This window comes from Phacochoerus africanus, chromosome 1, assembly GCF_016906955.1.
Source record: "Phacochoerus africanus isolate WHEZ1 chromosome 1, ROS_Pafr_v1, whole genome shotgun sequence".
Taxonomy (NCBI): domain Eukaryota; kingdom Metazoa; phylum Chordata; class Mammalia; order Artiodactyla; family Suidae; genus Phacochoerus; species Phacochoerus africanus.
In genome coordinates this window covers 82,176,262-82,202,055 of record NC_062544.1, presented here as the reverse complement: position 1 = coordinate 82,202,055, position 25,794 = coordinate 82,176,262, and the positions used below count along the sequence as shown (strand labels likewise).

At 38.6% G+C, this 25,794-nt stretch overlaps 1 protein-coding gene across 3 annotated transcripts in view; it reads right to left on the bottom strand.

Moving 5' to 3' along the window:
* The window catches only part of PIK3R4 (phosphoinositide-3-kinase regulatory subunit 4), an 83,646-nt gene extending 59,312 nt beyond the window's left edge, over nucleotides 1–24,334 (bottom strand). The window contains exons 1-6 of one of the 3 annotated variants that reach the window (XM_047768351.1): nucleotides 23,846–24,334; nucleotides 22,379–23,158; nucleotides 11,044–11,177; nucleotides 9,357–9,939; nucleotides 5,621–5,755; nucleotides 3,507–3,728 (exon numbers count right to left, since the gene is read on the bottom strand). In XM_047768351.1, the coding sequence (XP_047624307.1) occupies nucleotides 3,507–3,728; nucleotides 5,621–5,755; nucleotides 9,357–9,939; nucleotides 11,044–11,177; nucleotides 22,379–23,111 (1,807 nt within the window). In that variant the 5' untranslated portion in view covers nucleotides 23,112–23,158; nucleotides 23,846–24,334. The remainder of the gene's footprint in view (nucleotides 1–3,506; nucleotides 3,729–5,620; nucleotides 5,756–9,356; nucleotides 9,940–11,043; nucleotides 11,178–22,378; nucleotides 23,159–23,845) is intronic. The other 2 variants (XM_047768360.1, XM_047768370.1) reach the window with 2 other exon arrangements.
* Nucleotides 24,335–25,794: the final 1,460 nt, after the last annotated feature.

Below are 25,794 nucleotides of genomic sequence, written 5' to 3'. Positions count from 1 at the left end.
GCTAGGATCCCGTGTTGCTATGCCTCTGGCACAGGCCGGTGGCTACAGCTCCGATTAGACCCCTAGCCTGGGAACCTCTATATGATGTGGGAGCGGCTCAAGAAAAGGTAAGAAGACCAAAAAAAAAAAAAAAAATTATTGTCTTTAAGGTATATATAAAAGGCTCAAAAAATAAATAAGCATAATATCATCAAAAAAGGGGGCCAAAATAATAAATAAAAAATTCAGGGTGTTCCCATCGTGGCTCAGTGGTTAACGAATCTGACTAGGAACCATGAGGTTGAGGGTTTGATCCCTGGCCTCGCTCAGTGGGTTAAGGATCAGACATTGTGGCAAGCTGTGGTGTAGGTCGCAGGCGAGGCTCGGATCCTGCGTTGCTGTGGCTCTGGCGTAGGCTGGCAGCTACAGCTCCGATTAGACCCCTAGCCTGGGAAACTCCATGTGCTGCATGTGCGGCCCTAGAAAAACACACGCACACACACACACACACACACACACACAAAAAAAAAAGAAAGAAAGAAAAAAAACTTCAGAATAAGAAATATGGATGAGTAATCAACATGAAAAATTTTTTCAACTTTAGTGAAGTTGAAAAATGTACCTCAAAACAAGTCATCACTTTAAGCTACCAACAGGCAAAGATTAACTGAAGCCTATTCCACACTGGAAGGCTGTGCAGTATTGTCAAAAAACGCAGATTAAAGTAGAAAATTATATAATCTTTTTGAAAAGCTTATAAAATGTGTCAAGCTTTTAAAATATGTTCATATTCTTCAACTCAGTAATTAAAATTTCAGACTTCTAGCCTGAGAAGATAATCAGAAGCAAATATTTACATAAATGATTATGCATATATCATAGACAAAAGTTAAAACAATTTGAATATTCAAAAGAAGAGTTAAAATGAATTTTGGCAAAACTACATCACAAAATACTTCTATTAAATTATGGTTTCAAAGAATTTTTAATGACATGAGCAAATGCTTAGAACATACATATGTTAGTAGAAAAAGGTTTAAAAAAATAACAAGAAAACAATACAATGTGCCAAGCACTATTACATATGTTAATTCACTTTATCTCCACAACAACCAGTGAGACTTAGGTACTATTATTATTCCCATTTTATAGATAGGGAAGTAAGAAACAAAAGATTTAATGATTTCCCCTAGAATCACAACCAATAGGTGACAAAGCCAGAACTTGAACTCAGCAATCTGGTGTCAAGGGTGTGTGTTCTTAGCCAGTTCACATAGTGCCTCACAGCGTATATGAAAGAATGAAATGATGGACCAGAAAAGGGAAAGAGAGGATGACCACAGGAAGAAAAACATTAACAGAGGCTGTACACAGGCTGGAGGATTGCAGGGGATTTGTTTTCTTCTTGGTTTCTAGATTTTCCAAATTTCCCACAGCAAGTATGTATTACTTTTTTTTTTTTTTTGTCTTTCTGCCTTTTCTAGGGCCGCTCCTGTGGCATACGGAGATTCCCGGGCTAGGGGTCTAATCCAAGCTGTACACCACAGTCACAACAACACAGGATCCGAGCCGCGTCTGCAACCTACACCACAGCTCACAGCAATGCAGGATCTTTAACCCACTGAGCAAGGGCAGGGATCGAACCCGCAACGGTCATGGTTCCTAGTCGGATTCGTTAACCACTGCGCCACGACAGGAACTCCTGCATTACTTGTATAAAATAAAAAAAATAACAAATAAAAAAATCAATGAAACTTTTCTTTTCTTGCTATTTTAGGGCTGCACCTGCGGCAATATGGAGGTTCCCAGGCTAGGAGTCTAATCGGAGCTACAGCTGCCAGCCTATGCCACAGCCACAATGCCAGATCCAAGCGATGTCTGCGACCCACACCACAGCTCACAACAACGCTGGATCCTAAACCCACTGAGCAAGGCCAGGGATCCAACTGGCAACCTCTCGGTTCCTAGTCAGGTTTGTTTCCACTGCGCCATAACAGGAACTCCTGAAAATTATTTTAAATTGCAAAAAAACTAATATAAAGACCATGTTTCAAAATATACATGAAATGACCAATAGGTGAATTTTCAAGAACCACCTTTTCCCAAGAAAAGAAAAATAAGATAAATTGAAAGAAGAGAGCAAGAAAGACCAAAGAAAGCTGGGAGAAGCAAAGTATACTGTATTTAGGAGCTGAGTTAGATGGAGGCTGAGATGAATCTATAAACTAAGGAAAAAATAAAAAACAAACTGATGTCTGAAAAGAGGAGGTAGTGTCATCTCCAGCTGTAACAAAGCAAGAATAGCAAATAATTTCAAAGCTTTTTAAAAGTAGAAAATACCCTTTTATCCAAAACATTATGATAATATTTGCAGAAATAGGAATACTGCTGCCATATGAGTTTCTTTCCTTTTTTTTTTTTTTTTAAGAAAAAACATCCAACATCAATCCTTTTAGCAGTTATTTTCCCTGATTATTGGGAACAAAATCTAAACCCTACAGCACCTTCTGCTACTAAATGAGAAAGTTTGGATACCAGTGAAGCTTCCCACGTATAGAATAGTCTTTAAACCTTTTGAGTTAATAGATAACTTTTATAATCATGTACAAAATGATATAAAATAAGTTGGTGGGTAATTGTAATAATATGGCTTTAACATGTAATACTTCATAAATAACCAAATCTAAGGTTGAAAAGGCCAGTACAATCAGCTCTAAGGAATCAGTTATTACTCTAAAGAGAAAAAATATTAAATATTATGTCAAGCATAATCTATCTCAAAACAATCTCATTATCTCAAAATAAAATCCATTTTTTTCCTAATTTTGAATCTAAATGTAAGGAGTAATGTCTCTTTTTTAGATAAATCTGAAAATTAAGAATTTCCACATTTTGAAAAAACGGTGAAAAAAGCTGATTAATTTTTCACAAATTTTCAGCTGACACAAAACAAAGCCTATAAGCTTTCATTTTTTTCTAATTAGATTGATTTTCAATCATAATTACACTTTATTTTCTGATTATAAAAGTGATGCATAGTTACTACAGGAAATTTGACCAACACACAAAATATTTTTTTAAAATCACCTGCAATTCCAGCCCCAGAGAGACTCACTATTCACATCTTAGTATATTCAGGCTTTTTAATAAATATGTAATTTGTTATTGTATTACATAACTGAGATCATACTGTAAGTAAATTTACAACCTACTTCAGTCACTTTAATAATATTGCGTGATACTTTCCCAGGTCATTAAATATTCTTTTAAAAAATGCTTTTTAATGACCATAGGGTATCCCTTCATATGGGTATATCAGTTTTATTAAACTTTATTAAACTGACCAGTCCCTTGGTCAGCTAAGATACTTCCATCATCCAAAAGTAGCATGAAGACAGAAACACCAGGAACTCATTTCATTATTAATGAAATTTGGTAGTACTGTAATCTTTCAGACTGCAGAGAAGTATCTGTTTGAGAAGATAAATCAAAATCTTAAGGATATATTTAAAAACAAAAAAGCATACCAACTATACTATCAAAAAAAGCTCCACGCAGATGCCAATCATTCTTATCATTCAGGAAAGTGATCATGTGGGACAATAAAACATCATTGGCTTTCTGACGTCCAAAGAATACACACAGTCGTGTTATTCCATTTTCCATTAAGGTTTGTTTCACGATATTTTCAGGGTCACTTAGCAAAGTGACAACTTTCTGCTGGACCATTTCATGTAAGGCTTGGAGCTCTAAAAAAAAAAAAAGAAAAGATAAGTAAAAAGGAAAGACTGGATCAATTTTCTTTTCTCCAAACATATAGACCCCATCTTACTCACTCCTTGGAGAAAGTAGAATGATTACACAAGTCACCATAGAAAAGTCTATCATCAGTGTGTTTTTCCACTATTCAGAGCTCTATACGTCAGTTGGGAAAATGAAACACAGACTGAAAAACATTCTAATAAGCAGATGCCACAAGCCTGGTTAGTATCTCACTAGTTAATAGCTCTATTTATGAGGCTCCAAGAAACACTGTGAGGAAGCGCTAGAACGGAGATCACATGGCCCTAATAAGATCACCTTAATCAAGGGCTCAAAAATAATGGAGTGGTTTAGGATATAATGGTACAGGGCAATCTTTTTAGAAAGCATTTTTAAAGGTCAGTGACCATATTTTAAAAAGTCAGAAAATATATTCCAAGTCCTATGAAGGCTTTACATGATCTGGCCACCACTTTTTTCTTTGACTTTATCTCCTACGCACCCTTCCCTTTTCATTTATTCATTTACATAGCTGTGCATAAGCTAAAGAGCAGAGATCTTTTCTGTTTCATCTACCACTAAATCCCCAGTGCTTACAGCAGCGACACAACTGCCTAACACAAAGCTTATGTTTAACAATTATCCGTTAACCAAATGAGGGAGGGCAGAGACCACTCCTGGGGCAGCCACTGTGGAGGGAAAATGTGGTCTGTTAGGCACAATTCCATGTTCACGCTGAGAAAACTTAAACTTCTCAAAAATTTCAATGCCTACCTTCATTATTCAAAAGATCCGATTACATGATTATAGGATGCAGGACAGTATTACTTCCTAAGTAATTCCAAGAAAAAAGCAGGGATTTCCTTTCTAATACATCCTTCCGTAAGTTTAAAATTATTCCAGTGTCCTCAATTTCAGACAACATTTGCTGCAAAAATGATCCTTTCTAACAAGTAAGTAAGACATTATGGCTGTCTATGGCATAAAAATTTGAGAAAACACATTCCTCTAGTTTTTCTGAACTAGAAACATCTTGGAACAAATCTAAGTACATTATTTTACTTCTAAATTTTAACACAATAAACATTAACTAAAAGCCTGTTAAGGAGTTCCCGTCATGGCTCAGTGGTTAACGAATCCAACTAGGAACCATGAGGTTGCAGGTTTGATCCTGGCTTTACTCAGTGGGTTAAGGACGTGGCATTGCCGAGAGCTATGGTGGAGGTTGCAGACGCAGCTCGGATCCCATGTTGTTGTGGCTGTAGTGTAGGCCGGCGGCTACAGCTCCCATTAGACCCCTGGCCTGGGAGCCTCCATTATGCCACAGGAGCGGCCCTAGAAAAGGCAAAAAGGCAAAAAAAAAAATTTAATAAAATAAATAAAAGCCTGTTAAAAGCTGTGTGGATGTAGAGAAACTTGATCCAGGGACTCTGACCTCACAGAGCTTACCACAATGCTCCTGTACAGTAAAAGGTGTGAGTTTTGATACATAAATCATAGCATGAAACAGTTTATGAGGAAGGGCACTGGGAATAAACTCACATAAGGAAAAAAGGTTTAGAGTCTTTAGCTACAATGTTTCCAATTTTTGTTTGTTTTTAATCCTATAAGAATTATATAGTTCAGCTAGCTTTGCTGTTGACACAAATCAATTCTGGCTAAAAAACTATTGAGCTTATTAGGGTCTGTGGCAACAAGTTGGTCATATTCTGGCTAAATAAGTGTTTGAGAATAGAACAGTCAGACAAGAGGAATCCTTCCTACTACTAATCTGGTATTCTTTCATTTTACATTAAAATTATAAATGATAGTCTATTGCAAGTTCACACTGGCAACTCATTCTAAATAACAGGAAATCTGGAAGAGAAAATCATACTACCTGTGTCATAATTTCCATTGGGATGTGTAACTTCATCTATTTCTTCACTATTTGGGTCATTTTCCATATTGAGATTTTTTAACTGTACCAATTCCAGGAATCTCAAAGCTGTTTCTGCCAGCAGAGCTATGTTTTCTATAAAAGGGAAAAAAATCATAATAATTATAATCATTAATTTTTGTAATGCTTATAGCTTTTCTTTCATAAGTCTTTATGCATATAAATAATAATCATAAAACCAAAGAACAGCAGGAATTAAGTCCTTAATATAATCAGACTTTTAGTGACTAATCTCATAATCTACAACTATATCCAAACCAAGTTTTAATAAAACATAAGCTTCTTAAAAAATACATAAATATACAACATGGTAACTACAGTTATCATACAGCTATACATACATATGAACGTTATTAGAGTAAATCCTAAGTTCTAATCACAAAGGAAAAATTTTTTCTTTTTTGTTGTTTATGAGATAATGGATGCTAACTACTTATTGCAGTAATCATTTTACAATATACATAAGTTAAACCATTATTCTCTACACTTTAAAATTACAGTGATGTATGTTGATTATACCAATAAAACCAAATCTTGATCTTGACACTTAACTAGCTGTTTTGATTACCCAATCTTTTGTCTTGGTTTCCTCACACATAAATGAGTCACTCCAACTCCAAGAGCCATTACCAAAGTGAATCAACCATTACTGGATTGCTTTACAAGTGATGCTCTGAAGTTTTTAGTGAACCAAAGCCCTAAGCCTGTTTGCCACATTTCTGCAATGGTCTGTACTTTTTCCTTTCTCTCTGATCATGTATTAAGACCATCTGGTACTTCTCCCACCACTGTGACAATATCCACTTCTAATTTCTGCTGTCACATTTGCTGTTAATTACATCTGCTCTTTGCTTATACCTTCTCCTTCCTTCTACCTTTATTTACTCTTGTGCCTCTATCCTTCTTCCCTCCCACTTCCATGCTTCTTAACATATGACCCTACCAGCCAGAGACTGCACTCTTTTCCTTCTCAGCAGTGAATGGCACTGAACATAAACTACCTTATTTTATTGATTCTAAGACTCGCTTTTTCTTCACTCTTTAACATCTCTGAAATTGAGATGCATCTGATTAGCTGAGATTTCTGATCCTATCAAATGCAGTCATTGCCTTCATCATAGAATCCCACATCCCATCATTGCCAGGTTCAACATCATTCTGAATAGAACAAAAATTAACCTCTAAGTGAGAAAGATATTGATACCCTGCAATGCCTGCTCACCTAAAGATGGGAGAACTCTATGCCATCCTCTGATGGGTCTAGATGAATAGCCCACTTTAGTGAACATATCTTTATAAGGAAAAGCCTCTTACTTTCCTGGGTACCTCTCAAGTCTGAGCAAACAGATGCTTATTTTCTGATTTAATTTCATAAACCACAACATGCTTGCAGTTTAGTTTATACAAGATACAAACCTATAACTGCATCTCTGAGTTAAAAACAATACTATAAAAAGAATCTTTTTCAATTAATTTTAAACTTTTATAATTATCAACATGTGTGGTTTAATTACACTTAACCATATAAATTCAAAGAAATTTCTGATTCTATTTAAAAAGGCAGCTTTATTATGCACTAAGCCATGGCGAAGGGACACTGCAAGGTCTTGGCACTGACCCCGGATTACCACAGACTCTTACCACTAAGACCCAGCAGATCAAATAAAAGCAGAGTTGCTTCAAAATCAAGGTCTAGACCAGCAGCTCTGAGAACTGAGCAACAACTAGTCCAGATACACTTTGGTGGTGTCATCTAGCCTTTCCCATTTCCAAGTTCCTCCCCTGTAAAATGCAGGCATTATAATACCTACTGCTCATGGTTGATGCAAATGTCAGTTTCAAGAGATACAGAGATCTTAAAATGTTAGGATCTGGAACCTATTTTAGAATCCATATATCTTTTGCAACTAACCCTTGCAAAGCAGAGCAGTAGATACCCTTACACACAACACATTTTTCAATGAATAGTAGGTATTGTTTTATGCTACCATTATTAGTAATTGAATGTAAACATATGAACATGGCCCCTACACATCAGAATCTTAACTATTTAACAACTGAGAAAAGACTAAGATACACTGGGCCAAAAGTAGGTCATAATAATCTAAAGAATACAGTTTGTTTTTAAAAACTATAAGCTTTTCTTTTATTTAATTCTACCTGGTTCAATTACAGTTGACCTCTGAACAACAGTTTTGTTTTGTTTTTTTTTTTGTCTTGTCTTTTTAGGGCCACACCCAAGGCACATGGAAGTTCCCAGGCTAGGGGTCCAATCAGAGCTACACCACAGCCACAGCAACGCCAGATCCGAGCCGCCTCTGCGACCTACACCACAGCTCATGGCAACGCTGGATCCTTAAACCACTAAGCAAGGCCAGGGATTGAACCCACAACCTCATGGTTCCTAGTCAGATTCATTTCCGCTGTGCCACGATGGGAACTCCGGATTTTTTTCCAACAGTAAATACTACAGTATCACACAATCCACAGTTGTTGAATCCACAGATGTGGGACGACTATAGAGTGCCAACTACAAATTATACGGATATTTTCAACTGTGTGGAGAGTCAGTGGCCCTAACCTCCATGCTTTTCAAGAGTCAGATGTTATTTCTATTTGCCAACTGAAGTGTAAATATGCTTTGTTACAAATGATAAATCTAGGTAAGTCTTAAAGAAATCCTGAATTTTCTAAGCCTGAAATTTACACCTATGCAGCTCTGGAAACCAGAAACCATAAATAAATAAGCAGATGGATAAATATTAAATTAAAATACACATATTTTTTAAAAAGCCAATAACCACCAATCACTTTGACAATATGCCTAGCCATAGAGTCCAAAGACTATTTTTCACATTCCATTAAAATAATGACAGGCAAATCATAAAGAACTAAGCAAGTATCTTTCAAAAATGTGACAATACCATCACCACACATATGTTGTGTATTATTTACACAGTCTTCAAACCAGAACCCCTGATTTCCATCAGATTACATTTCAGGAATAAATTAAGGAATTATGTAAATGTTTCAATGACATTTTCCATGCAGAAATAAGCATTCAAAATTAATTTGGGGAACTAAAAACAGGAATCTGTATCACTTGATTTTATGAGTAAGAATTACAAATAAAACAAGTAGGTAGGTGTGTTATATAACACACCCACCTCATCACAAAGAAGCCACACATCCTAAGCATTTTGGTAACTGAAAGGATCTTAAAATTCAGTAATTTAGTATACTAGGTTGTTTCAACACCAAATTACCCAGCAAAACTAACCTTTTTTGACAGCACTAGACTGTTACATACTAATACTGATTTCTATCAAACCTATTTGTTCAGAGAAATATTAAAAGGTCTAAAGACCCTAAATCAGAAGCACACATTTTAAACATTAGTCTTACTCTAAATTAAATGTATTAGCACTCTAAGTAAAATCATAAGATTCTGTCTGTATTGTATACTTTTCACTTAATTCTGATCACTTTGAAAATGAGAGTATACAGAAAGCTTTAGTCTCAGGAACAGATTAGCTATATATATTAAAATGTACACAAATAGTTCAAAGACCAAAGCTCGCTCTTGGAATTACCAATGTTATCAGAGAAACAAAAGTTATTACGGTCACTAACTTCAAAAATAGGAGTGGTTATAACTCAGACAATAAGCTCTTACCAGCATAGGCTAGTCTAACAATAGTAGCATCATCCTGGGCTAAGTGGGCTATGCCTGGCAGAATATATTCCGGGTAGATGTTGACATCATTGCGAGGAACCTCTTTGACAAGAGCAAGAACTTTCGTCAATGTCCTCAAGGCTTCAGCCCTCACTCTAGGAACAGAGTCATTGCTGAAATGCAAAAGATAGGGAGTAATACGATCCAAAAGAATTTCTACACTTAATTTTGGGGCCAAATGGAGAATGAGTTCCAAAGCAGCAAGCTTGGAATCACAGTATTTAAGGGTCTGTAGGCAGGATGTTATAACAGATACCAAGATAACCAGCCCACTCTCCTTAGGCTCTCCTTCTGCTTTCTCTGGCAGATCATGTCCACAAAGATTGTGAATAATGTTGCCCAAATCCTTCCTTATAACCAGAACACGCTCATCTGCAGAAAGAAATGTTTCCTTGGCAAACTGGGCCATGTAGGGCTGAAGGAAAGTGTAAAATATTTCAGGAAAGGCATTGCCACGCTGCTGCTTTAAGTAATCTTCTGCCTCTAATCGTTTATCTGGTTCACGGTGAATCATCTGAGTTACCTATACCAAAGGGAAAAAGGGAGTAAAAGACAGACTTGAGAAAAGCAAATTAAATCAGAAGAAAGCTACAAGGGCAAGTTACACATGATTTAAAGGATTTCTGAGATAATTCTGACTCTTTTCAATCTTCAACTTTCAAACTACTTTCAGAACCTGACTACTGTGTAATATGTGAATTCTACTGTCCCAGCAAACAATGGGGGATTACTTATTAATGTACTCCAGATGGCCCAGACACACAAAGAAAATTAAGCCTTAAAATTTAGTCAAATTCACTCCTTTCACATTTAAGAAAATGTAGGCCCAAATTAATGAAGTAACTTAGCCAACGAACATAACAAATGAGTGCTACCCCCCAGAACATCCAGGAATGCCAACTCCTAATGCAGTGTACTATTCACTGAACATAAGCTATACTGGCTTCCTGTGAAGCATCTTATTTTTTTAATATTTGCCATTCCTAGGAGAAATAAAAAAGCATGTTTCCCTACCTTACTAAAGAATATTTTGTATATACCATAACCTTTCCAGGGCTCAGCATCAGCATCATAAGCATCAGTTACTGTACTAACTTAAAAAAGATCCCCTCAAACAGTAATGTGAATTTATGGCTTACGTGACCTCCCACAGAATCCCTCATATCTGTTCCACTATGTTAATGTGTAATTCTACAGCTCCCCTTCCAGACCTCCCCTCAGGGTCAAGGGAGGTAAACAGTGCTAGCTGCTTCTGTATGAAATGCCCCTATACTATTTTCTCACTGATGTTGCCTGTCATCCTTTTCATTTCTCAACAGCAAGCTCTAACCTGGACAACCTCTCTAACCCTCAAGCACTTCTTTATCTCCTTCCAAACCCATCCAAAGCAGAGCTAAAGACAATAATGGGAAGATTTGTGTCTGTGTGTGTGTGTGTATGTGTATACAATATAACATAAAGTGAAATGAGTCTTAGAAGGGCAAAAAAATGTACACTTCTGTCTAACAAAGGCCTAAATAAGTCTATGGGGCCTATTGCTTGTCCCAAATTCAGAGAGTTGACTAATGCAAAAATGAAAGCATAATTTTATTGAAAACTTTATAGCAAATATTTGTAGCATAGTTACCAATTCTCTGATACTGTGATCTTCAATTTTATTTAGCACTTGTTCAGGAAAAAATTGTCCATTTCTATAAGCCAAAAGCTGAGAGAGATCAAATAGTGGCACACCTTCCGTAAAAAGTTCAGCTATCACGCAACCTGGAAAACAGCAAATATGATTCCATTAAAAATGAAATGTAAGATATCATTAATACAGATCAAGAAAGAATTCAGAGAATTCATAAAACTCAGAATGAAAAACTCAAAATACACTGAATTAAAATGTTTAATGCAACATGAACTATAATCAAGCAAGACAGGAAAATTGTCTATTGCCCAATCATCACTTTCCAAAAGTAAAGTTTAAAAAGGCATATTTAATTTTTCTCCATCTTAAAAAAAAATAAGTCAAATAAAATTACTTCTTGGTTCTATAATTTAAATTAATTTATTATGTATGTTATATACACACATATATTTTATAGATACAAAGATAGATTAAAAGCCCTAAGAAACATAATAGAGTTTTTTTAAGTATGGATTTACAGACACTAAGTTCATAAGAAACAACTGAGAAGTCATATCTGATGACTCATTTATTCGTCATTAAACAAAAAGTTATCAGGTGTACAGTCAGAAGGGCCATCATCAAAAAGTCCACAAACAATTAATGTTGGAGAGGGTGTAGGGAAAGGAGAATCCTCCTACACTATTGGTGGGAATGTAAATTAGTACAACCACTATGGAGGTCCCTAAAAAAACCAGAAATAGAGTTACCATATGATCCAGCAATCCCACTCCTAGGCACATACCTGGATAAAACTATACTTCAAAAAGATACATGCACCCCAGTGTTCATGGCAGCACCATTTACAATACCCACTCTTTACAATATCCATGGAAGCAACCTAAATATGTACTGACAGAGGATTGGATAAAGAAGATGTGGTACATATATACAATGGAATGTTACTCAGCCATAAAAAAGAACGAAATCATTCCATTTGAGGCAATATGGATGGACCTAGAGACGATCATACTAAGTGAAATTAAGTCAGAGAAAGACAAATACCATAGGATATCATTTATATGCGTAATCTAAGGTTTTAAAATGATACAAATGAACTTATTTACAAAACAGAAACAGACTCACAGATTTTGAAAACAAACTTATGGTTACCAAAAGGGAAATGCAGCAGAGAGAGATAAATTAGGAGTATGGGATTAAAACATACACACTACTATATATAAAATAGATAACTAACAAGGACCTACTATATAGCACAGAAACTTTACTCGATATTCTATAATAACTCATATGGGAAAAAGACTGAAAAAGAATGAATATGTGTACACTGAATCACTTTGTTGTACATCTGAAACTAACTGAAAAAGAATGAATATGTGTACATTGAATCACTTTGCTGTACATCTGAAACTAACTATACTCCAATAAAACTTAAAAAAAAAAGTTATCAAGTATATACTACACATTAGACTCTAGTAATGCATAAAACATAAAAATCGCTGTCCTCACAAAGCTTTCATTCTGGGACGAGAGAAATAAAGCAAACCAGTGAACAACGTGAGAAACGCTAACAAGGATGGCCATCAAATTAAAAAGGCAAAGAGAGATAACCTTCATTTTGTAATTACATAATCTGCAAATAAGAATTATATTATGAATTATATTAGAATAATTAGAATTATATTATAAACATTCTACATTTCCCAAAGAACAAAGCAGTTTCACTGAATCATAATACGACATGCATTTAACAGGTCTTAAAAAGCCTTGAACAGCCTTAGCTCACAGCCTTTGCATTTGCTGGTCCCTCTGCCTGAAATTCTATCCCCCCCCCCCAAGTTTCCTCAGGGCCTATACCTCCACCTCCTTTAGATCTTGAATCAGATGTCACCTTAGCAGTAAGACATTCCTTGACCACCCAGTTTAAAATTGAAGAGCCCCACCCCAACCAACACAACTGCTCCACACTCATCACCTAGCACATTGTCTTTCTCCTTTCCCTGCTGTTTTCCCCACAGCACCAAAAGCCACGTTGTGACTTTCATATATTAATTTCTTTATTGTCCATATACCCACTAGAATGCAAACTCCGTAAGGGATTTTTGTCTACTTGGTTCACTGAAAAGTCTCTAGCAAATAAGCAGTTCCTGACATATAATAAACATACATTTCTTAAATTAATTTCTATCTAGAGAGTGTCACATCTTAGAATAACTAAAAATAGCTATTAAGAATATGAACAATACATAAACAGATCTAACAGACATCCAAAGGAACATTCCACCTAACAACAGAATAGAAAATTCTTCTCAACAAGTACATGTGGAACACTCTCCAGATGAAACCATTTGCCATGCCATAAAACAAGCTTCAATGAGTTTAAAAGGACTGAAATCATACAAATTATGTCCTTCAAACCACAACGGAATGAAATAAATCAATAACATAAAAAATGTGAAAATTTCATAAATATGTACAAATTAAACAACACACTCATAAATAACTAGTGACCAAAGGGAAATTTAAAAAAACTTTGAGATAAATGAAAATGAAAGCAACATACAAAAATGTATTGGATGCAACTAAAGCAGTGTTTAGAGGATCTGTATAACTATAAACACCTTTTATAAAAAAGCTCAAAACAATAACCTCACCTTAACTTTGGGAAACCGTAGAACTAAAACCAAAGCAAAAAGAAGGAAGGGAATAATAGAGATTGGGGTGAAAGTCTATAAAATAGAGAGTAAAATACAACAGAGAACACCAAAATCACAAGGTGGTGCTTTGAAAAGCTCAACACAATTGACAAATTTTTACTGAGAGATGACTCAAAACTACTAAAATCAGGTATGATGAAAGGGATGTTCCCTCACAGAAAAGAAAAGAATAATAAGGGAATACTTTAAACAAGTGCATGCCAAAAAATTAGACAAGCTAAATGAAATGGACAGACTCCTAGAGGTTACAGACCACCAAAACTGACTTAAATAGAAATAGAATATCTGAACAGACCTAAAAAAGATTAAATTAGTAATGAAGAACTTCCCACAAAGAAAAGCCTAAGCCAATATGGCTTAACGGGTGAATTCTGTCAAATGTTAAAAAAATAAACCCATCCTTGACAAATTCTCCTAAAAAAACAAGAGAGGAGGTAACACTTTCCAAGTCATTCTATGAGGCCAATATTACCCTGGTAGCAAACCAAAGACATCACAAGTAAAGAAGATTGCAGACCAATACCTCTGATGAACATAGATAAAAATTCTCCAAAAAATATTAGCAAACAGCAAGCAGCAGTTAAAGAGTCTATACCAATAATAATAAATAAATGAGAAAGAGAGGATACTTAAGCACAGGAGATGCTGAGGGCCTACTGGTAAATGTGTAGCAAGTGCTGGAGCTGGAAAACCATCATTTTGCAACCATCCTAGTAAAGACCAGATCAGGCAAGAATGATCAACGGATGCCAAATCAAGAAGAAAACTGTGATGACCAGCAGGGTATCTGCATGGTTTTTTTTTGGGGGGGGGGTCTTTTTAGGGGCACACCCACGGCATATGGAGGTTCCCAGGCTAGGGGATGAATCGGAGCTATAGCTGCCAGCCTACACCACAGCCACAGCGAAGCCAGATCTGAGCCCAATCTGCGACCTATACCATAGCTCGTGGCAACACTGGATCCTTAACCCACTGAGCGAGGCCAGGGATCCAACCTATGTCCTCATGGATACTAGTCAGATTTGTTCCCACTGAGCCACGATGGGAACTCTTGCATGGTCTTAAAGTTGCTTCTCATGGGTTGCTTTCTAATTGCAAAGGGAGAAAATGGGGAAGAATTTGACAACGTGGTCAAAATTAACACCACTAATAGACACTATTTGCCTCCAAATACCATAACATGAAGGCATTATCACCTATGCAGTATTTCTACTGAGAGTGAATAACCTGAATCTAATCACAAGGAAAGAGCAGACACAACCAAAATGAGGACCTTTCTATTGAAAAACAAAGAGGTGAGGTCAAGCATGCCGCGCACACAGTGCAGATAAAAGCTGGGGAAAACTGAATAAGGTCTACAGTCTAGTTAACAGCAACAAACCATGTCAACTCCTGATTCTGATACAGTGCTGCAGTCACCTAAGAAGTCACTACTGGGAGAAGCTGGGAGAAGGGTTCTTCACTACTTCTGCAATTTACTGTGAGTCTATTATTTTAAAGAAAGAGTATAAAAACAATTAAAAAAAAAATTTTTGTTTTTGGTCTTTTTGCCATGTCTTGGGCCGCTCCCGTGGCATATGGAGGTTCCCAGACTAGGGGTCTAATCTGAGCTGTAGCCGCCGGCCTACGCCAGAGCCACAGCAATACAGGATCCAAGCCGCATCTGCAAGCTACACCACAGCTCACGGCAACACCGGATCCTTAACCTACTGAGCAAGGCCAGGGATCGAACCTGCAACCTCATGGTTCCTAGTCGGATTCGTTAACCACTGAGCCACGATGGAACGCCAATTTTTAAAAATTTAAGGGGTGAGGTATTCTTCAAAAAATGTCACTGTCATAATGACAAAGGCTGTGAAAATGTTCCAGATTAAAGGAAGCTAAAGAGAGCAGACAACCAAATGCAGTACCTTACCCTAGACTGGGTCATGTCCTAGAGAAGGAAAAAATACTGTAAAAAGAGTTCCCGTTGTGGCTCAGTGGTTAATGAATCCAACTAGGAACCATGAGGTTGAGGGTTTGATCCCTGGCGTAGCTCAGTGGGTTAGATCCCTGGCCTAGCTCAGTGGGTTAAGGGTCCAGTGTTGCCATGAGCTGTGGTGTACGTCACAGACGAGGCTCAGATCCTGTGATGCTGTGGCTGTGGCACAGGCCGAGGGCTACAGCTCCGATCCCTAGCCTGGGAACCTCCTATATGCCAAGGGAGTGGCCCTAGAAAAGACAAAAAGACAAAGAAAAAAAAAAATGCTGTAAAGGACATTACTGGGTCAAATACCATAGAATAAAAAGTGTAAAGTATTGTATCCATGTTAAACTCACTGCAAGTGACATATAAGCCTTTTGTAAAAGACTATCCCAGACCTAAACAAATACATACTAAAGTACTTGGGGCAAAGGGCCATGATGTAACTTATTCAGAAAAAAATCATGGGGGTGGGGGGATTGGGAGTGCAGAGAAAAGATGTGATAAAACAACTGTTAATGTTTCGTTCCAATAGGTGAATCTGGGTAAAGGATTTATGGGTGTTCTATGTACTATTTTTATTTTTGCAAGTTTTTAAATTTTATAAATATAAAATTATTTCCAAATGCCATAAAAAATCAGAAAGAATGGAGTTCCCGTCATGGCTCAGTTGTTAACAAATCTGACTAGGAACCGTGAGGTTGCAGGTTCGATCCCTGGCCTTGCTCAGTGGGTTAAGGATCCAGTGTTGCCATGAGCTATGTAGGCCGGCAGCTACAGTTTCGATTAGACCCCTGGCCTGGGAACCTCCATATGCCACAGGTGTGGCCCTAGCAAAAGACAAAAAAAAAAAAAAAAATCAGAAAGAATGACTATTTACAACTAAATGGAGGTTGTTTATGGACTGAACTATATACCTCACTGCCCCCACTAAATTCCAATGCTGAAGCCCTAACACCCAGTACTTTAGAATGTGACTATTTGGAGATAGGGCCTTTAAAGAGGTAAGTAAGGTTTAATGAGAGGCCCTAATAAGGGTAGAGCCCTAATCCATTATGACTGGTGTCCTCATAAAAGGAACACCTGAGAAAAGTCCATATACAGATATAGCAAGAAGGTGGCCACCTACAATTCAAGGACAATGGCCTCAGGAGAAATCAATCCTGCTGGCACCTTGATTTTGGACTTCTAGGCTCTGAGGGAACTTTCTGTAACTGGGGGGAAATAAATTTTTGTTTAAGCTACCCAGTCTGGAGAATTTTGTCATGGCAGCCCTAGCAAACTAATACAGAGATAAATACAGGGCTTTTTTTTTTTTTTTTTCCTTGCAATTTTCAAAATGGTATTCTAGAAGTGGGGTTACTGGGTGGTATTACTCAATGAAACAATTTGTTCAAGTTGCCTTTATCATCTGAGTCCTCCTTTATCATTCAAATGTCAGCTCCATGTCACCTTCTGGGAGGCCTGCATTTTATCTACTAGCCCTTTCACCCAGTTCATCACAGTACTTACCACTAACCAAATTAACTTTCTTATTTACTTTTTTTTGTCCTTTTTAAAGCTGCACCTACTGCATACGGGAAGTTCCCAGGCTAGGGGTGAATCAGACCTTCAGCTGTCAGCCTATGCCACAGCCACAGCCACATGGGATCCTTCAGCCCCTCCCGAGGCCAGGGATTGAACCTGCATCCTCAGTAACACTATGTCAGATTCTTAACCCACTGTGCCACAACAGAGGCTCTTTATTTACTCTTTTATTCTCTCTCTCCACTCACATTAAGAATGCATGCTCCACAACTGCAGAAACTGTCAGACTTGCTCACAGCTGCATTCCCAATATCTACACAAGAGTGTCTTACACATAACACTCCGATATTTGTCAAGTGAATGAAAAATCTCCAGCAAAAAAAAACTCTGCCATAAAAAAAAGAATAATGCCATTTACAGCAACATGGATGGACCTAGAGATTATCATACTAAGTGAAGTTAGACAGTGAAAGACAAATATCATATGATATCACTTACAGGTAGAATCTTTTAAAAGGATACAAATTAACCTATTTGCAGAACAGAAAGATATTCACAGACCTTGAAAAACTTATAGTTGCCAAAGGGGAGGAGGGAGAGCTGGACTAGGGGTTTGGGACTGGCATATGCACACTGAGGTATATGGAATGATTGGCCAACAGGGACCTGGTATATAGCACAGAGAATACCCAAAATTCTGTGATAATCTATGTGGGAAAAGAATCTGAAAGAGAATGAATGTGAGTACATGTACAACTGAATCACTTTGTTGTACAGCAGAAATTACGACAACATTGTAAATCAACTATACTTCAATAAAACTTTAAAAAACTGGAAGAAAATAAAAGGCTCTGCCCATGTATGTGACCAGAGACAGAATATATACACTTCCAAACAAGCAGCCAAGAACCATGGATATGCATTAAGATTCAAACCCAAAGAGCCTAAATAAAAGGAGCTGTGGACAGATTCCCAACCACCTGTTTCAAAGAAATGAAAGGGCCTATCTTTAGCCAAAACAACGTCTCTTTAAACTGAAAAACAGGAGTTCCCCCGTCATGGCGCAGGAAAGGAATCTGACTAGGAACCACAAGGTTTAAGGTTTGGTCCCTGGCCTTGCTCAGTGGGTTAAGGAAAAGACCCAGTGTTGCCGTGAGCTGTGGTGTAGGTTGCAGACACAGCTCAGATCTGGCATTGCTGTGGGCACGGTACAGATGGGTAGCTGTAGCTCTGATTAGTCCCCTAGCCTGGGAACCTCCATATGCCACGGGTGCGGCCCCCCCAAAAAAAAATTAAAAAAGACAAAAAATTAAAGAAATAAATAAACTGGAAAAACAAATGCTGAATAAGAACTTTCTTGGAAGTTCCCGTTGTGGGCGCAGTGGAAATGAATCCGAATAGTACTCACAAGGATGTGGGTTGGATCCCTTGCTTGCTCAGTGGGTTGGGGATTCGGCGCTGCCGTGAGCTGTGGTGTAGGTTGCAGACACGGCTCGGATCCCACATTGCTGTGGCTGTAGGCCAGCAGCTGTAGCTCTGATTAAACCCTAGCCTGGGAACTCTATATGCCACAAATGCGGCCCTAAAAAGCTAATTTAAAAAAAAAAAAAAAAAGAATTTTCTTGAACTTTATGCTGAAAGGATAAATGTAAACACTTCATCAATCCCTGAAATTTTAAAACTATTAACTAACATCCAGTATAAAATAAGTAAGCCATGTGGATGTAATACACAGCATGGTAACTGTAGTTGCTAAAACAGTAGATTTCAAAAGTTCTATCCAGCAAGAAAAAAATGTTGTAACTATGTATGGTGACAGATGCTAACTAGACTTATGGTCATTTTGCAATATATACAAATATCAATTCATTATGTTGTACACCTGAAACTAATGTTATAGGTCAATTATACTTCAATTTTTAAAAAGCTATGAATGATCCTGCGAAGCTAGAAGTGATCACATTTTTAAGCTAGAGGAGTCCATTTACAGAACAGTAAATTTAGAAGGTAAAAGAGGTTCAAGAAAAATTGAGATAAATTCACTGATGAAGCTGACTTTGATGGATTACATGTCTAACCTAGAGGCCACCCCATCTTATCAAAAACACCCTTCCCTCAGTATTACTTTGGGACAGATTGGTGAGCTGAACAGACCAAGAGAGGTAGGAATCCTGTGAGACAATGCTTACTTGTTCCCCTAGATGGAATACACTTCTTTATTATGTCATTTTTCCTAAATAATCTAAAATACAGCCCAATTTATGTTCTTTGTAGGAAACCTACAGGTGAGAAAAAAATTAAAGCCTACTCTTGCAAAATTCATGAAAATGGCACTGATGCCAAAGTTCATATGGTACTCCTAAGGATACCATCTTCAGCAGACTTCTCCCCACAGAAGTTCATATACAACCTAGAATCCATGGCCAAGCTTCATGTGGTCTGTGTATGTGAAATAATGTGTAAGAATGTATGATACCTTTTTCCAAGGGAGGAGGTCACCACTTTCATCACAAAGTCTTCTAGGGAGCCAGAAACTCCTGAGAATCACTTCTCCACAAACTCTCCCTGGCTACAAAAGCATTCTCTTGGCCACAGTACCTACCTATTTCCTGCTAACTACCACATCTCCAACTCCACCCCACATCTCTATACACCAAACCTTTGCAACCAACTGCCTGCTGTACAACCTTCTCTTAGCTATCCCCTGACACTTTCAACTCAACACCTAAAACAGACCTCAAAATCTTCCCACCACAACATCGTCCCTCCTGGCTCAGTGACTGCTATCAACATCCGCCCAGTTTCCCAAGCCAGGGAATAAGGGTGTTCTTGATCCTCCAATCAATCACAAAATTCGAACAATTTTACCCACTAAATATCTTTTACATATTACTTTACTCACTCTCCAATGGTCATAACTTTAAGCCAGTCAGGACCTTGTCTTATCTGGACTGTGGCAGCTGACTACTAGCTGGTTTTCCCTCTGCAACCCACTGTCGATGCTCCAGTCATTGTTTCCTCTAAAACACTTATCTTGATAACAGCCCTGTAAACTAGCATGGGCATGCCAGATCTTCTGATCTGGGCCATGCTTACTTGACACCCTGTGCTACAGATGTACTAAATTACTTAACGAACAGATGGCCAACAAACATGAAAAAAATGCTCAATATCACTGATTATTAGAGAAATGCAAATCAAAACTACTATGAGATATCACCCCACACCAGTCAGAGTGGCCATCATTAATAAGTCCACAAATAACAAATGCTGGAGAGGGTGAGAAAAAGGAACCCTCCTACACTGTTGGTGAGAAATGTAAATTGGTACAACCACTACGGAAAACAGTATGAAGGTACCTCCGAAAACTAAATAGAGAACTACCATAGGACCCCGCAATCCCACTCTTGGGCATATATGCAGACAAAACTTTCCTTGAAAAAGACACATGCAGACGTATGTTCATTGCAGCACTATTCACAATAGCCAAGACATGGAAACAACCTAAATGTCCACTGACAGATGAATGGATTAGGAAGATGTGGAAATACTACTTAGCCATAAAAAAGAACAAAATGCCATTTGCAGCAACATGGATGGAACTGGAGACTCTCATACTAAGTGAAGTCAGAAAGAGAAAGACAAATACCATATGACATACATCTGGAATCTAATATACAAAACAAATAAACCTTTCCACAGAAAAGAAACTCCTGGACTTGGAGAAGAGACTTGTGGTTGCCGAGGGGGAGCAAGAGGGAGTGGGGTGGACTGGGAATCTGGGGTTAATAGATGCAGACTATTGCCTTTGGAATGGATAAGCAACGAGATCCTGCTGTATAGCACTGGGAAATATATCTAGTCACCTATGATGGAGCATGGTAGAGGATAATGTGAGAAAAAGAATGTATATATATATATGTATGACGAGGTCACTTTGCTGTACAGTAGAAAATAGAACACTATAAACCAACTATAATGGGAAAAGTATTTTTTTTTTAATTTAAAAAAAAATTAGGAGTTCCCGTCGTGACACAGTAGTTAACGAATCCGACTAGGAACCATGAGGTTGCGGGTTCGATCCCTGCCCTTGCTCAGTGGTTTAACGATCCGGTGTTGCCATGAGCTACAGATGCGGCTCGGATCCCGCATTGCTGTGGCTCTGGTGTAGGCTGGCGGCTACGGCTCCCATTAGACCCCTAGCCTGGGAACCTCCATATGCCGCAGGAGCAGCACAAGAAACGGCAAAAAGACAAAAAATAAATAAAATTTAAAATTTTTAAAAAAAGTACTTAATGCACCCTAATAAATCAGTGCATCATGTTGAGGCCTTCAAGTCTTCATATAAGCAACACCCTTTACATGAAACAAACCACCCTTATAATCCATAGCTCCCAATCGCCTTTCAGGTCTTGGTTTAAATATCATCCTTCCAATAAAGACGCCTTTCCCAAACCTGCCTCTCAACCCATCACCACCAGAGACTAAATTAAGTATTCATACGGTGCTATAACGGCACCCAAAGCTTATCTCTATCATAGCAAAGCACACTGCACTGAAATGTCTTTTTACAATATCTTATCTAGCTCCCCATTAAAGTTTAAGTACTTTAAAAAGAGAAATACAATCACCCATCTATGTCTCCATTGCTTAAGATAGTACCTGACATGTACATAAGTAAAAACTCAAATATTTCTTAAATGTTTGAATGAGTGGATCACTCTGCATTTTCTAGGTAATTAAACACGTCCAAAGAAATACTGCCATCTATCTCAACAGTGTAAGAATGTCTACCAAAAAATTAACTTTCTGGAGTTCCCATCGTGGCTGAGTAGTAAGGAATCTGACTGGTATCCATAAGGGCAGTCAGATCCTTGGCCTCACTCAATGGGTTAAGGATCCCGCATTGCCTTCAGCTGTGGTGTAAGTCAAAGACGCTGCTCAGATCCCAGGTTGCTGTGGCTGTGGCGTAGGCCAGCAGCTGCAGCTCTGATCTGACCCCTAGCCTGGGAACTTCCATATGCTGAGGGTGCCGCCCTAAAAAGACCAAAAATAAATAAATTAATTAATTTTCTATGTTCAAGAAGTAACCTCCCCCCCCAGCAAATTTGACCAACTCAAATACCTGCTGAAAAGATATCCATTGCCCGCTTTAACTCTCCTCTTGTTCTCTGATTGCTATTTAAGTCTACAAGCGGAGTGGAAGGATCTCTCATGTATTCTAACTCAGTGGCAAACAATCCACCATCCACAAAACGTTCAGGAGCAATATAACAAGTCCTCCTCCGTGAAGTGTCAAAAAAATAGTTGAAATCTGCTGGGTTGTCCTCTGGAAGATAAGTGGGTTTAAAACTGGCAAAATCAGTTAGAAGGACCCAATTCCAACTGGTGACCATTACATTCTCAGTCTTGATGTCCCCATGACGGACTCCAGATTTGTGTGCTTGCTCCACAGCAGTTAGGATCTGGAAAGCGATCCAGCGCTTCTCGATGTTATTTAAGAAGGGACGGGTGCTGATTCGATCATAGAGGTTGTCTCGCACATACTGCCTAAAGAGCATGGCTGCTTTCTCAGATGCTTTTTCCACTGCTTTCTGGAAAGGCAGACAGTTCTGTGCAGAATGAAGCCTGATTTTCAGTTCCTCCAGCTCTTGTTTATAGCTGGTTAGAGGCAATGTGGGATCTTGAATTGCAAAGACCTTCACAACCACCAGGCCCTCTCGGTGTTTTGCTCGAGCAACTTTAAAGAAACGAGTACTCCCCAGACTCTTATCATATTCGAAGTCATGGATGTCTGAGAAATAACTCTCCACAGAAAGAATCTGGGAAGGAGCAATGCCAGCAAGCTGGTTTCCCATAATGGCAGCAGGCACCTCTGCGTCAGTAAGTTAGGATACAACACCTACTAAAAAAAAAAGGAAGGAGAAAAAGGGGAAAAAAAAAAAGCAATGAAACACCACTATTCATGCGGCCTCTTTCTAAATGATAGATAAACACCATTTCTCCTCCACCGAGAGCACTGTACTTAGCCTTTTAGGCAGCATCTAGCATTTCAAACATATTTATCTAAAAAGATCGTGATATTTTATGTTGTCCTTTCCAAGAGTTGACCTATATGTAAATAGGCCCCTTCAATATTACGTTGAAAACGGTAGAATGTGTGTTTTCTAATATTTGAAAATTTAATGAGCCTTTACTTCAGTATTGTTTGAGGCTGTAAGAGTCACAAAAGTACTATACGACAGTCTTCGTCCAAAAACCTGCAGTCTTGAATATAAAACCCAAACACCTTAAAAACTTAAATCTGAATAAGAATCGCCTATTACAAAAAGGTCGGGCTAAAAAAAAAAAAATCCAAACACTCAGCATCTCCTGGGCCCTGCCGGCCTAATTCCATTGCCCCTTCCCACTCAGCTAACAGAAGGCAGAGTTGTTTGGTTTGCAACAGGGAAGAAACCCCAGCAGAAATATTAAAGAAAAGTAAACCAAAATACCCATTTGCCAAACACAGCTCAGGGTTATCCTATCTCAGATTTTGCAGGGAATGAAAACACACATGCATACACGGCCGGGCACACACGCAAATATTTACCCTGGGGTTCTAGAAGGGTCACAAGCCAATCGCTCGCTCACGGTGAGGTCATGGCGAGTCACTCTGGGGTTTGGGCGGGGAAAGAAGTCAGCAGCTGCCGGGCGAGTCTTCTCTAAGAGGGGTCTTCCTTCAAAGGGGAGCAGGGGAGTCCCAGTCTCCACGACCCCTGCAGCCCACCGGGGAGAGGTGAGAAGTTCTCGGGGCGTCAGGAGATACCGGGCCAAGCTGAGAAGACCCCACAGACTCCAGCGACTCGCCCCGCCAGTCCCCTCCTCCGCCCCGGCAGCCACGCGCTGCCGCGCCTCGCCCTCCTCTGAAGCGGACCTGCACCCTTGCAGCCCTCTGACTCCTCGAGGGCCTCTCCACCCGCGGGAGGTGAAACCCGGGAGAGAGGAAGGTGGCCACGTCCTGGGAAACTCGGCTTCTCCAGCTGCAGACGCCGCAAAGCCGAACTCCCGGGAAAGCTGCCGGCTCTGACCTCACTTCCTGTCGCGGAGCGGAAGTGACGGCAGAGTGAGACTGGAGGAGGGCGAGTTGGGAGCTAGTTGCTAGGAAACGAGAGAGAGGCGTGGTCTCGCGCTGGGAACTTGGAGGAAGAAAACAGGATGCTAACACATCGGTCTACTCCCCATCCTGTTCTTCTACCGAATCCCTAAACTCTGAGGATTTCTGACATCCCTCAGAACTTATTCAGACGCCATTCACCCAAGAACACCAGAACGGAGTCCTTTTGGAGAATTCACAGGCTTATTTAAGAAAGTCAATAAATACATCCCAAGTCGAATTTTTTAAGAGCTTTATAGAGATAATTTACCTTCTATATAAAATTCATCTGTTTAAAATACACAAATCAATGTGTATTTTATATATTTACATGGTTGTTCAATCATCCTTATAATCTAACTTCAGAACATTTTCCTGACCTCCAAAATGAAACCCTGTAGCTATTAGCTGTCACTGCTGATTCTACCAATTGCTCATCCCGCTTTGGACGCTAGGGAACTACTAATCAATTTCTCTTTCTCGCCTATTCTGGACATCTTATATATGTGGTATACAACATGTGGTCCTTGTGACTGACTTCTTTCACTTTCCTTTTTTTTTTTCTCTTTTTCTTGGGGGGGGAGGCACACCCTCTGCATATGGAGGTTCCCAGGCTAGGGGTCGAATCTGATCTGTAGCCACTGGCCCACGCCACAGCAACAGCCAGATCTGAGCCCTCTGCAACCTACACCACAGCTCACCTCAAGGCCAGACCTTAACCCACTGAGCAAGACCAGGGATCAAACCATCTTCATGGTTACTAGTCAGATTCATTTCCACTTCACCACAAGGGGAACTCCCTCACTTCACATTTTGAGGATTATCCCTTTTGTAGCTTCTATCAGAATTTCATTTCCTTTCATTGCCAAATATTCTATTGTATGAATATAAATTTTCTTTGTTCATTAGTTGATAGACATATTTTGTGTCCACTTTTTGGTATTAACAAATAATGCTGCTATTCATTCATGTATAAGGCTTTGGGTGGTCATGTTTTCACTTCTCTTGAGTAAACACCTAGGAGTGCAACTGTAGACTCACATTCTATGTTTAATATACTAAAAAACTGCCAAACTGTTTTCCAAAGTTGCTGTACCATTTCACATTCCTACTAACAATACGTAAGGGTTCCAACTTCTCTATATGCTCATTGACACATGTTGTTATCTTTTTTATTATGGCAATCCTACTTGGTGTGATGTAATATCTCATTGTAGGCTTTATTTGCAATTTCATAATAACTAATGTTGAGCGTGTTTTCACATGCTTGGTGGTCATCTATATATCTTCTTTGGATATATAAAATCCTTTATGTATATTCAAAGCCTCTGCCCACTTTTAATCAGATAGTCTTTTTAATGTTGATTTTTAAGAGTTTTTTACATATTATGGATGTAAGTCCCATA